Source organism: Phyllostomus hastatus, unplaced genomic scaffold (genome assembly GCF_019186645.2).
Source record: "Phyllostomus hastatus isolate PE091 unplaced genomic scaffold, TTU_PhHast_1.1 phas_contig_209, whole genome shotgun sequence".
Classification (NCBI taxonomy): domain Eukaryota; kingdom Metazoa; phylum Chordata; class Mammalia; order Chiroptera; family Phyllostomidae; genus Phyllostomus; species Phyllostomus hastatus.
In genome coordinates, this window is record NW_025333735.1 from 11,738,005 (window position 1) to 11,751,479 (window position 13,475).

The following is a 13,475-nucleotide window of genomic DNA, read 5'->3' on the forward strand; positions in this document are numbered from 1 at the left end:
GAGACTCAGAGAAGTAAAATGATCTCTCTAGAGTCACTCTGATAGTAAGTGACAGAGAACAGACAACCTGACTCTAATGCCTTTACTCCTGGTCCCTAAGCCACATGACTACTCTGTGATGAACCGAGAGTCTTTCTTTCTATTACTTTTACCACCAGTGGACAGTGGCTCACGTTAACTCACCTCTATTATTGAAAGCACTTCTAGTTGTTCTCCTTGACTTTGCACTTTGTAATACAACTTGCATACTGCTGCTAAATGGCTCTTCCTTAAATACTGCTTCCACTATGTCATCCCTTCGTTCAAATCCTCCTCTGGATCCCTATAGCCTAAAATGTGTAAAATAATTTCCAGCCCTGCTTTTAGGCTCCCTGTAGTGTGATCCCATGCTATCTATTCAGCTTTATTTTTCCTCCTCCTATCCCATTATCCAGTACCCCAGGCAGGCTGATCTTTTCCCCATCCCTACAAATGTGATGTTCATTCCCGACTCTGCAACTTCAGTCATCTCTACAGCTCTGAACTTCACCTGTCTCTAAATATTGTGGCTCTAGGAACCCTTCCTGAGTGATCTCAACTGAATGTGACCTTTGCTTCCTTGGAACACTCCTAACACTTTTTTTTGTACCCCTCTTACCATACCTTCTTGTATTACAGTGATTTGTATACTTATTTTTCTGTGTGCTCACCAGTTTGTTAGCTTGTTGAAGAGAGACAGTGTGTTTCACTAGACCCTCAGTCCTCAGCAGTGTATCATAGAATGCAGAGCACACAACAGGTGATCAGTAAAGAGTCACTGAATCTAACAGAGTTCTAGTTTTATGCACTCAGAATGTTTCTCCTTTTTCTTTTGTTTCATTCCAGTCTTTTGCATAAAAAAATATCTCCTTTTTGGAATGAAACCCTCTTGACTCCTCTAGTCTTTGATGGAACCTACTTTCTCAGAACTCTTGTAATACTGAAAGCCAATACCATGCAATTTAGTACTTTATTAATTGTTTCATATGGCATATTCATTGTTCATGTAACACAAGGCCTGGTAGATAAATATTCTCAAAAATATTTGTTGACTGAATCAATATGTGGATCTTGCCCACCAGTTGTAAGGTTTCTAAGACAGGGACTGTGCCTGATCTACCTTGTGTATCCCTCAGAACTGCTTTGTGAAGACCCGATGACTGGCTGGCTATTAGATTTCTGTTGCAAGTCTGTCTCCCTGTTGTTTTCCCATCTACCTGTGATTACATTAAAGAGCCTCTGAGTCATTGGCCTTCCCCATAGGGTACAGGCAAAGTTAGGTTACTGACATCGGGGGAGGGCGAGTGGGTTTTTTTTTCCAGTCCCTTTTGAAATTCCATCCTTAATTCAGTACCAGGCCTTCACATAGGGACAAAGTCTTTGAGAAAGGGGTAACAGTGCTTAGGTTGAGGGAGAAGAGTTATGAATTGGGGGTTGCAAAATGCAGCCTTTGGCCTGAAATTATCTGATAGAAGTTATATCTGGGTTTGCCCATGCTGTATATGTGTGGTTGCAGGGGGGAGCATTCCCTGAGTACCTTGTACTGTTTAAAGATGAGGATGATGTACAGCAATCGTGATGCAACAATAAATGACTAAAGCATATTCCCAGATGGCATGAAGTCTGGTAGTATATCTAAAAAAAGCAATAAAAATGACATTTATGTATTATAATAATGATTTGTATATGCCATATAGTCAACATGACAAAGAACAACAGTGACTAATATTCCAGCTTCTTGAAGCAAAGCCTAATCTCCTGAGAAGACAGGGAGAACTGGGATAAGCAGGCACTTCTATTATACTGTGCACCTCACGAGTACTCAGCAATACTTGGCGATGACAGATGGTAAAACGATTTTGCAGTCTGGAAGGGCTTCAAATTTCACTACTCAGTATTCACTCTATAACATTGCTACTCAGAACAGTGAGAGGATATGTGTACAGGGAGCATAGAATATGGTCCTCCACAACTGTTTAGTCTTGCTTCTAGCTGGACAGAGGGAGAAAGATTGACAGCTATAGCCGAGGCATAACCAAAGTCTCAGTGGACCGAAGAATGAATTCAGTATTGCACTGAGCAGTAGACTAGCCAAGGAATAGATTTTTCTTTACTAATATTTTCTGTATTTATTTGCCATTTCATTGGTTTATATGCTTAAGAATCTCTTTGTTTTAAATGCAGGTGATTCAGCAACATTTGATCCAGATTTCAAGGGACCTATTGCTGACAGGTAAGCAATTCTTTTCCTGGAAATATGTTCTTTTAACAAACAAAGAAAAACTTGTCTTCTAGTACTGTTTGCCAGTGAATGGAGAATTATGTCTACTGAGAGGAGGAAATTTTAGCCTAAATGTCACCTTATTTATCCAGGGAAAGTACAGAGAATAAATCTTTCCATGAGTCATAGATATCCTCTCCTGTTCAGCAAACAACCTGCTTTAAGTTATTAGAGCAAAGAGTTTATATTTCTCAAAAAAGAGAAGCCAAAAAATGCTTTACAAGATTTAACCACTTTGTGGAGAAGTAAACACACTTGAGTAGTTGTTTTATGTACCTGTTTACTCTGTGATTCACCATTGCAAATGCAGAGTTGCTACGCCAACTTCTTGCACACCAGGTATTTGTGCTACTCAGTTTCCAAAAGCAAAGAGCTTTCTTAGAGACAACCAGTCACCGAGGCATCATGTATGCTTTAGGATCATTTAAAATGCTCTACAGAAATATGTACTGGTCTCGACTGATGATTTTCCCTCAAGGTTTCCTGTCATTTAAAAATTATCTAATAACTCAAGGGCCTCTTTTATTTTTATTTTTTATCCTCTATTCCCAGGCTTCTTGCTAATCAAAATGGGGGTTGCAGGATAGAATAGCTAAAAATGAAGGAAGATTATGCTGTTGGTAGCTGATTTTTGCTTGGCTTTGATATTGATTTCTGGCAGTTACATGTCATAATAAACTGTGAAGTGAAATAATGATCAGCATGCTTATTTGCACTTGCCAACCATCAGCATGTGCATTAGCATTTGCTGTTATGTCCCCATACCATCCCAGCTTTAAGCAAATGTGTGTTCAATTTATTCTAATGCTCTAAAAACCCAGGTCATTTGATTTGGGTTTTTCATTTAAAGGTGTTCCTATGCCTTCTTTATAATAAGTCTAAAATCTCTCCCATTCTCTCCATGGTAACACTATGCATACATTTTGTTGTCCAGTATACAAATAGCCTCATTAAATATGAAAGTTAGTTCTATTCTACTTACATTTATTTTACAATAACTAATCCATGATAATTGAATATAGCTTATTGGCCGCAGCGGATCTCTAGATGGAATCCAGATTCTTCAACAGTAGTAATGACAACAATATAAATAATAGGAGCAGCAGGAAGAGAAGAAGAAGAAGAAATGAGCTGCCACATTTGGACAGGTGAAACACAGACCACAGGCATGCCTTTTCTAAACAGAGAGAAGGAAGCAGAGTTAGGCCTGGCTGGCTTCATGTATGGGCCAGGAAGTGAGCGTTCTCTGTCTTCAGATATTTAGAACTTAATGATGGAACTAGGTAGCCCAGGTAAAGTCTAGACAATTGTGATAATCACTGTGAAGAGAGCAATTTACTGTTATCTGGGGCCTTTTGTGAAGGCCTTCAGAGGTGAAATGGTCAGTCTATGGCCATTCCTCCCCCACTCCTCAATCCAAGAGCAGTGGAAAGTATTGTAAAACCACAGGGCGTAACTACAGAAGATGCTAACTTTTCAGGCTACAAGATTCTGTAATGTCCTTCCTGGGACAATACTTGCGGTGTTTAAGGAGCAAGTGAGAAACTCCAGATTTTTCCTATTACCTCCAGCAGCGAGGCTAGCCTTAATAACACCTTTTGCCTACATATTATCAGTTTCCTTCTAAGAGAGCCAAAATCTTATCAGATGTTCAGGCAGACCCTCACAACGCTCTCTGCTTGCAACTCACCATGTTTTATACACCTCTCCAAGTTGCCAAGGGCATCATTTTGTGTGTAATGATCACCCAAGTGTAGTTGTTTCTGAGGGAGGTGAAGGAATGATGGTTATGCCACAGGAGAGATGAACTTGCTTTCTCATTTGTTCTTTTATACTAAAAATTGGGCATATGGAACTATTGCCCCATAACGTCGACTGAAAGAGGGGGAATTTTGATAGTTTAAGGTATTTTTGCAGCCCCTTTTGGAAAAGTACTTATCCAGTGCTCATGCTTTGTCTCCTATATTCAATAGAATTTTTTAAAACATTGGTTAATATTTAGTTGAGGTAGTATGGTTTTTAATTGTTTAAGGGACTATTTAGCACTATTCTTGGCAGTACATTAGAATGCAAAATAAATGCACATAGACAACTAAGAAATAAATCTCTTTTATAAGATGCTACATGAGAAATTTCTCTTGGTACTTGAAACTCAGAAAAATTTTCACTTATTAGTATACTTTCTTCTGTCAAACAATTATACTTTCTGCTGTGCAATCCACTGTATTTTTCCTTTTATATTGACTTGTAGAAAGCCTATGGATAAATTGAATTTCAATGCCAGCAACTGCATTAGCCTTTGAGTCAAGAATTTCTTTTCAGGACTTTGAGTTTCTATTTCTATTTTAATACTCTATTGAATCCAGGTGTTTTAAGTCATTTCATTTAAGATCTTTTCTAGAAAGAGGCAGTATCCAGGTAGACAGGTAAATAGAAATGAAAGCCTTGCTTATTTCATAATTGCCTTTTTCCCTTTCCTTATACACAAAATAGATGGAAGACACATAACTCACACTAATCACATTGGTAGGTTTCACAATGCTGAAAATAACTATTATTATAGAAGGTGGAAAAATCTGTTTAAAGTGTAAAATATGCATTTATTTTTCCCTGGAGCTTTTCGGGAGGTGGTAAGCTCACTGTCATGAAAAGTTCAAGGAGAAATTGAAGAGGCATGTATTACCAATGTTGTAAAGGATATTCAGTCACATAAAGGAGTTAGACTAAATGACCTCTGTGTGCTTTTCAACCATGAAATTCTATGACTTTGTGATTTGGCTTTTAATGCGAAAGCACGGGAGGGAGAGTTCAGCTTCTGACCTAGTGACACACATAAAGCACTGTGCTGATGCTCACCACGTGCTCTTGTGAATTCTAAAGCATCACTGTCAGGTGGACATCTCAAATTATTGAGAAAACAATGCTGTCTCCTAAATTTATGCTGTTCTCATATTTGCTTCTTGCTGAAGTAATTAATATGCTTCTTGTCATTGTAGAGGAGACTTAAATATCTAAAGGCGAGGCCTATTATTGTGGAAAAGTATGCAAAAGGTTATAGGAAAAAGCATACAAAGTTCAAGAAAATATGTAGATCCTGTGTTGTAAAAAATGTCTGGGAGAGGCTCATTTTTGACTCATAAAATGATTTGACATAAGAAGCCTATATTCATAGCCCTTCTTTTGAAAACTTTTAAGTAGTCTCAAAATATGGAGGGAATTGGGGAAAATAAAAAAAAATTGCCTGAATGGCTAATTCTTTGCAATGCAAATGTGAACTGAAAATATATGCTTTAAACCTGGCGATATTTCACCTCATTCTGAATGGAGCAAATGGCCTAACTAATGTAATCAATCATTTAGCAGTGTGACTCTTTTTCACAGGGAGATATAGAAAAACACACATCTTTAAAATTTGTAGCCTGCCCCTATATTCCTCACTATGTGAACTTGCTCTTTTTCTGTTTTTGTACCTTAAAAAGTCATCACCTTTAAACTATTTGTAATAATGATACAAGGTTTAAAAATATTTTAAACTTTAAGCCCCTTAAATCAAAGGATTTAAAGAAAAGTATTTATTAACCGAGTGTTTCTTATATGCCTGGCACTGTGCTAGGTGCTAGGAGTACAAAGATGAACTAAGCAACATTCCTGCCCAATGGAACTTGCAGTCCAATAGGAAAGGGAGATAAGAAAGGAATTAGTGTAGCAAGTGCAATAATAGAATTATTGACAGGGTCTCTAGAAAAAAAAGAAGAGTGTGTCTAGCATTGCTATGAGTAGGGAAAAAGGAATATGAAAAAACTTCAGAGCAGAGGTGACCCTTGAGCTGGTTTTTAAAGACATTCCAAGAAACATCAGCAGCGTGCATCAGAGTACAGAGACCTGGGAACAATTGTCCTGGCAGTGGTCAAGTGTAAGCCAAACACCCAGTGTGTGCCTGTGTGAGTGGTAGGAGGCGTAAGGATCAGTCTCAGGTGGGGAGAAGTGGTGCTGGAGAGGTAAGAATAAGCACATTCACCAGGGCTTTATACAACATGTCAGCATGTTTGGTATTTTATTCTATAGGCTCTGAGGAGACATTACAGAATTTTAAGTACAAAATTAACAGAAACAGTTTTGCACTTTAGAAACTTTTATTTAGCGAGCACTTAAAGAATACTACACACAAGATCATGTGGCAAGACCAAGGGCACATGCCCCCTAGACAGGATCCCAAGCTTAAAAATTTGCCCTTGTCCTGATATGTATGTGGGTGTTGGAGGAGGGAGGGAGGGCATTGTTGCATTGAAACCAAACATTGTGATGTGGTGAGGTAAACACTACGTAGGGATGTAGGTTGCAATAGCATCCCTGGGAGGAGCGTAAATTATGTGGCAAGGAGATGGTTCTGCTTGCCTGATATGATAATGCTTTGAAGAACCTGTAAGAGTTGTGCTTCATGTAGGAAGGAGCAAAGAGTAACCCAGAGAGGGCTGATGTCAGAAGGAAGAGATTCTGCTTGACTCACATAGAGTACCACAAGTGCCTGTAAGGGTAAGGTTGGGTGGATAAAATTCCTTAGCAAGAACCCAGTTAGTGAGGAGCATTGTATCCCAAGGTAAAGAGTTTGAATTTATTCTAAAGGGCTGCAAACGGATGCTGAGCCCCTATTTTTGCTTTCAATTGGGGAGTTGCTTAGGTACCATATTTTGCTGTGTATAATGCACACCCACGTTTTTAGCCCAAACTTTCAGGAAAAAAAATCTTTCATTTTAACTTTTTAATTCAATTTTTCACTTATTTATATTTAGATAGTTGTTTTTTGTATTATAAAGGAATTTTAGCATTTATATTTTAACATATTGTGGTACAAGACATTTTATGTAACAAATAATTACAAAACGCAAGAACAGATACAAAGTATTTCAGGTGCTATCCATGTATAATGCACATCCTTACTTTTCCCTCAAAAATGTGGGCAAAAAAAAGTGCTCACTATACACGGCAAAATACAGGTAGGTACCTTTGCTTCAGTTGCGTCCCTGTTTCTCCTTTTTTGTTTCACTTTCTCTCCAGCAGAGATTTACTCCCCACCACTCTCCTCAAACTGATACTAAGAAAGTCACCAACGTCTCTCCTCTCGTCCAGTACAGTGGGTGACAGTTTTTGTTTTAATCTTGCAGGAGCAACTGACAAAAGTGACTACCCTCTTATTTTTTAAATGCTTTTGTTCTCTGGGCTCCCTTGACATCCTACTCACCTGAAGCTTCTCCCACCTCATTCCTTCTCCTTTTCAATCTCCTTTTCTGGCTGCTCAACATCTGCATGATGTTCGAATGTTGGAGTGCCGGTTCTTGGCCTTCCACTCTTCCCTTTCTCTAGTTTCCTATTAGACTAGGCCAGTGACTTTTACTACTATTTATATGTCAGTGACTCCCAAGCTTACTTACATTGCTACCAGTGACCTTTCCATTGACCTCTGTATTTCTGTATTCAACTGCCTATTTGATGTCACTGTTTGAAATCACAACACTTATTTAAACTTAATTTGGCCAAACAGAACACTTGATTTCCACTCCCATCCCAGAGCTCTAAAACTTCCCCCACAGTCTTTTCTATCAGAAAAGGAAATGGGACCAATATCCATTTGATTTTATCTAGGTTACAGATCCTTACTTTCTGCTTCTCTCTCATCTCCCACATACACTCCAGAAGCAACCCACGTCTTCTTGGCAGCTGTGAAGTGTACCCCCAGGCCAACCACTTCTTCTTTCCTACTCTCACCCTCCTTTGTGGCACCATATGTTCTGACTGTACTTTTGTACTGGACTCTAGAATGATCTTTCTTCTTTTACTCCTGGTTTTCTTGAATCCGCTTTCCAAACAACACCCTGAGTGAGCTTTCAGATCATAAATTAAATCTTGCACTCTTTTACTTACATATTTTCAGTGACTTCCTGTTGCACTCAGATTAAAACTCAAACTCAAACCGGGTCCTACATAAATGCCCTCTGTGCAAGTCACTGACCACATCCCCTACCATCTCTCTCTCTCTTGCCCTGTTGTTGTAGCCATACTTGCCTTCTTTCCATTTCTCGGGCTTTCTGAACTTGGATCCTTCTTGGCAGCTGTTATTTCCCTGCCTGAAGTGCTTTCCCCAAATCCTTCACATGGCTGGCTCCCTCTTATCTTCCAGCTCGTAACTGCCATTGCCCAAGACCTCTTCATGACAGCCTGGATCCCTGGTCACTCTTTATGGCATTGTTTGATTTTATTCACTTTATACTGTTACCAATATTGAAAACTGATTGATTTATTTTTCTGCTTACATAATTACATAATGTTCTATGAGAAATAAGATCCTTGTCTGTTTTGTTCATCAGTGTATCCCCCAGGTCTAGAAATGTTCCTGACTTATAAGATGCTTTTTTGAATGACTAAATGAACTATTATCCCTGCTTCAAAACAGGAATATACTGGAAAGTACAGGAGTTAGTTGGGAGGGAGGCAGGATGCCATGTAGGAAACTATTTTAGTAATCCAGCTGAGAAATGATTAAAGCCTGGACTAAGGCAGTGGCCCTGGAAGAGAAGAAATCGAGGAGGTAACAAGAACACAAAAATTTACAAGGATTTAGGGCTGATTGTATGTTGGAGGCAGAAGGGAGAATTTAGCATAACTGTGTCTAATAATTACATTGATTATGGTTATATTCACCAAGGTAAGTACACATGAGGAATGTCAGGAATGGTTAAGAAGGGCAGAGAACATCATTAGTTTAGATCTTACATCTTTAATTTGGGATGCTTATAGCATATCCAAGTAGAAATAGTTAATATAAAGCCAGAAATACACTTCTGAAGCTCTTCGAAATTTTGATATATTTCTTTTAACTAAAAATGTATCCAAATAAGGGGAAATCTGAAGGAAGATTAAAGTCTAATTTTAAAATATGTAAGTGTTCTCTTCTGAGAAATGCTCCCTGATCATCTCTGGAGTAAACTGTAGGTAACTTCTTTTGTGCCCTCAGAGCATTCTGTGCACTTATAACAGTGTGAGGTAATTCACTGTTTGCTTGGCTGACTCCTTAATTAAACCATGAGCTCTGCTACATAGAGCAGCACATACTAGACCCATGAGTAACAGTCTTGATCATATTATACCCCCATTCATATTTCACCAATGAGTTCCTACTGCCTAAAAATTAACTCCAAATGCTTTAATATGATAAAATCCTACACAAATTGTCTCAACATCTGCCTAAATGGCTCTTTCTCTCTGGGGTTGCTAAACCTTGAATGAACTCTGTTAAGTCAAACTAGCCATGCACATTTTTGCAGGGTCTGAAAATTGATTTTGTCAGTGCCCTAGAATTACTCTAACTCAAGGGTGACAACTGGCAGTAACAAAGCACACAGGAGAATGATGTATAAAACTAGAATGCCAATGCAATCATTTACATTGAGAAATTTAATTGTTGGAAAGACCTAGTATTCTTGTTGGCCTGACAAGCACATTGCTCCCTTTAGGCAAACTATACAAGAAATTTAATTATCAAAAGGTGGCTGGATGAGTATATAGTGAGAAGGAGACTACATAAGTGGCATGCCTAATGGCATCAGGTTTTGCTAGCCCATTCTATCTATTAACAGAGCAGAATCCTCACATTGGATCCTCATATTAATTTGACTTGAGGCCCAATCTAGAGAAAGTGTGGATGGAAGAGAGCTTGGAAGCTTGATCACCATGTGCACTTCTCTTCAGATATGTTAATGAACTTGAGAAGTTTAAAGTCAAGGCTTGCTGGACTGGAAAGCTCATAGCCTCTGTGAGTTGGCTATATACACTTCTGCTTTAATTATGTTTTGGTTTCACAGTGTAACTCTCAGAAAGCAGTACTGTTTTCTATTCTCTAAGTTTTGGGGAAGCACCTTACTGTCGCACAAAATGGTAGTCTTCCTTGCTCCAGGCTCCTGCTCAGGATCTATATCTCCTCTTACTCTAGCCTCAGAGCACCTTCCCTCTACTGAATTCCTGCAGCTCTTGCTGTGGGTGGTACACAGTACATGCTACTTGTGATTTCTTTCCGGCTTTTGGTACTCATGTACTGTCTTGTCATCTGCTTTGTAATTCCCTTGGAGGACAGAGATCAGCATTTGGTATATGTATATGTACTTAAAAATGAAGCCTGGCTTTTTTCCCCTATCAGTACATCACTATTCAGAGCATGTACTCCTGGGATGGTGTTCTGTTTGCAGAGAATGGGTTTTTCCCCCTATGGTTGTGCTTTAAAATGTCAAGATACTTTTTATTTGCCTCCTCTTTCAGGTGAGTTTTTCTATTAAAAAATTAAATTAAAAAATCCATGCTATTTCCATGTCCTGAGAAGATAATGCATGGACTTTATCACAGGGTGCCAGCTGTAGCAATTTGAACTTCATTTTTCCAGACTTGGATCACGGGTCAAGCAAATAAATGTCCATAACATTTTAATGACTGCCCTGACATAGAGAGAATGAGGTAAACAGAATAAACAGAACTGTTTGAACTAGGATCTGCAAATCTTTGACCTGCTTTGACACAGCATACTCAGGTCCACACTGTGTACAGCATCCTGCCCTCTGGGGACACTTGGATTGAAAAATAGTATGAGGTGTATTTCATAAGCTCTAGCAATGCAAATACTTCAGAGGATGCTGGTACTACTTTCCTATTAGTTGAGCATCACATTTAGGATTAGGAATGCTCAAAGGATACTAATGTCATCTGAAAATGGTATAGAATTTGGGTGACGTCTCAGCAAGAGCCTAACATAACAATTTTAAAGTTCTAGAATTTAAACCTGTCAGTGAAGCTTCACTTATATATGATTACTCTTTTGCCTCCAATGTGCTAGTGCTATGGCTATTATTCAGCCTCTTTTGAGAGTCATCCTTGTGTGTATTCAGAGTTATGTCACCTTCCTTCCTCCCCATCCTTGTTTTCCTTTATTTCTTGAGCAAATATTTATAGTACACCTCACTCTATGAAAAGAGTTATGGTGGTTTGTAATACTACAAAGGTAGAATATCCTTTTCCTCCAGGAATGAATGAGTAATAGGAGAGACAGAAAACTGAAGAGCCTTTCTAGCTCAGTGAGGGAGGTGTAGCAATGGAAGAAAGAACAAAGGGTCTGGCTCTCAGCAGTGGATGTGGCTGCCATTCCAAAGTTTAATATTCATTTATTCTCATTCAACAAATATTTGTTAGCCATGTATAATGCCTGTTCCCTCCAGGCATTAGAGACACAGTGAGGAGCAAGAGAGAGAAGGTACATGTTTTCTTGGAAGAGGGAAGAGACAGGGCAGACAACACCTGAGAAGTGAACAGGACAGTTTCATTAGATAAGTACAAGGGGAAAAATAAAACAAGGTGAGGTGATAGTGTCTAGCTGGGTATTTGTGTGAGAGAATTAACTTAGATTTGGTAGTGATGGAAGGCACCTCTATGGAGGTGATAATGGAAATCATACTCAAATGATAAAGAGGAGCCAGCCATGAAAAGATTGAGCATTTCAGATAGAGGTACAGCAAAATGTGAAGTCTCTTAAGACAGAAACTGAGGCTTAGTATGCTCAAAGAGCAGGAAGAGGGACACTGTGGCCCTGGCTGGATGGCTCAGCTGGTTAGAGTATTGTCCCATACACCAAAAGGTTATGGGTTTTGACCCCAAGTTGGGGCATGCATAGGAGGCAACCAATCTTATATTTCTCTTTCACATTGATGTTTTTACTTCTCTCTCACTCCCTCAGTCTCTTTTTCTCTCCCTTCTCCTCTCTAAAGTCAATAAATATATCCTCAGGTGAGAACTTTTGAAAAGAAAGGGCAGTCTGTGCGCAGCATGATGGATGGGGGAGGGACAGGGGGAGTGGGTTGTTGGGAGATCCCTGCAAGCACATTATAGTAAGTGCGATAAAAAAGCCATGGGAAAGTTTTAGTAGGTCAGTGGGTTAATCTAATATATGTTTTAAAAACTCATCCTAACTTCGGGGTGGAGAATGGCTTTTAAGAGTCAAATGCAGGAGCAGGAAACATTTGCAGTCAACTAAATGAAGGAGTGGCCTGGACTAGGGTGATGTTAGTGGAGATGGAGAGATGTGGATAGATTCCAGATATTCTATGTGGTAGAGGTGACAGCACTTATTGATAAAAGAGGTGTGAGAAAGACAGGAGCCAAAGGTAACTGTTAGATTTATGACTTGAACACCTGATCAGATGATGATGCTCTATGTGAAGAATGAAGAGACTGGGGGAGAAGCATATTTCTTGGTGCAGACTTCGGTTTTGTCTGTGTTGAGTTTGAGATGTTGAATGGGTATACTTGTGGTGATGCTATATATGTTGGTCCTGAGCTCAATGAAGACTAAGGTGAGGAACGGAGATTGAGAGTTGGGGGTCTTCAGCATATACATATGAAGCCAAATGTCTGGATGAGGTCATGTAGGAGTGTGGACATGCACTCAAGGACAAAACTCAGGATTTGACAACACTTGGAAGTCAAGCAGAGGTGGAGGAGCGAGCCAAGGAAACTGAAGGTGTACCCAGTGAGTTTGGAGAAAAATATGAAGAATGAAATTTTATGGAAGCTAAAAGGGGTGTTACAAGGTGAGCTTGTTTTTTATTTATTTATATTTACAGTTGTATTGTTCAAAACTGCATTGACTATTTTAAGAAGTCGAGCAAAATAAAAATTTGGCAACATGAAAGTCAGCAGTGACCTCATCCAAAGCTGTCTCAGCAATGAAGTGGGCACCTGGAGGTGGCCGGTAAGTTTTGTTAGAGCATCAGGAGAATCAGGGATCAAAGTAGAGTTTTCTGAGGAAGAAGATACTAGAATATGGTAGTGAGTGGTGCTAGAGATGACCCAGGGCATTGATGATGCAAGAGAACGGGGGTAATGCATCAAGGAACATGTATAAAGGACCCAGGGACAAACCAAAGGAGGGGAGGATTGAGTGGGTGAGGTGGGGGGTGGGTGGGGTGGGGGGAAAAGTAGGCACTGTATTCAAACAGCAATAAAAAATAAAAATTAAAAAAGTAATAAATTAACAACAATAAAAAAACAAAAAAGAAACAAAATCCAGAAGACAGAATTCAAAACACAATTGGACAGTCTAGGCTTTGGCAGGAACAAGAATCCCTGATCCATACTGTGAGAT

At 39.2% G+C, this 13,475-nt stretch overlaps 1 protein-coding gene across 1 annotated transcript in view; it reads left to right on the forward strand.

Annotated features, from left to right (window-relative positions):
- Nucleotides 1-13,475, forward strand: part of SLC44A5 (solute carrier family 44 member 5) — a 338,085-nt gene that overhangs the window by 202,174 nt on the left and 122,436 nt on the right. Inside the window, exon 2 of the mRNA XM_045835610.1 lies at nt 2,203-2,251. Coding sequence (XP_045691566.1) covers nt 2,203-2,251 — 49 coding nt within the window. The remainder of the gene's footprint in view (nt 1-2,202; nt 2,252-13,475) is intronic.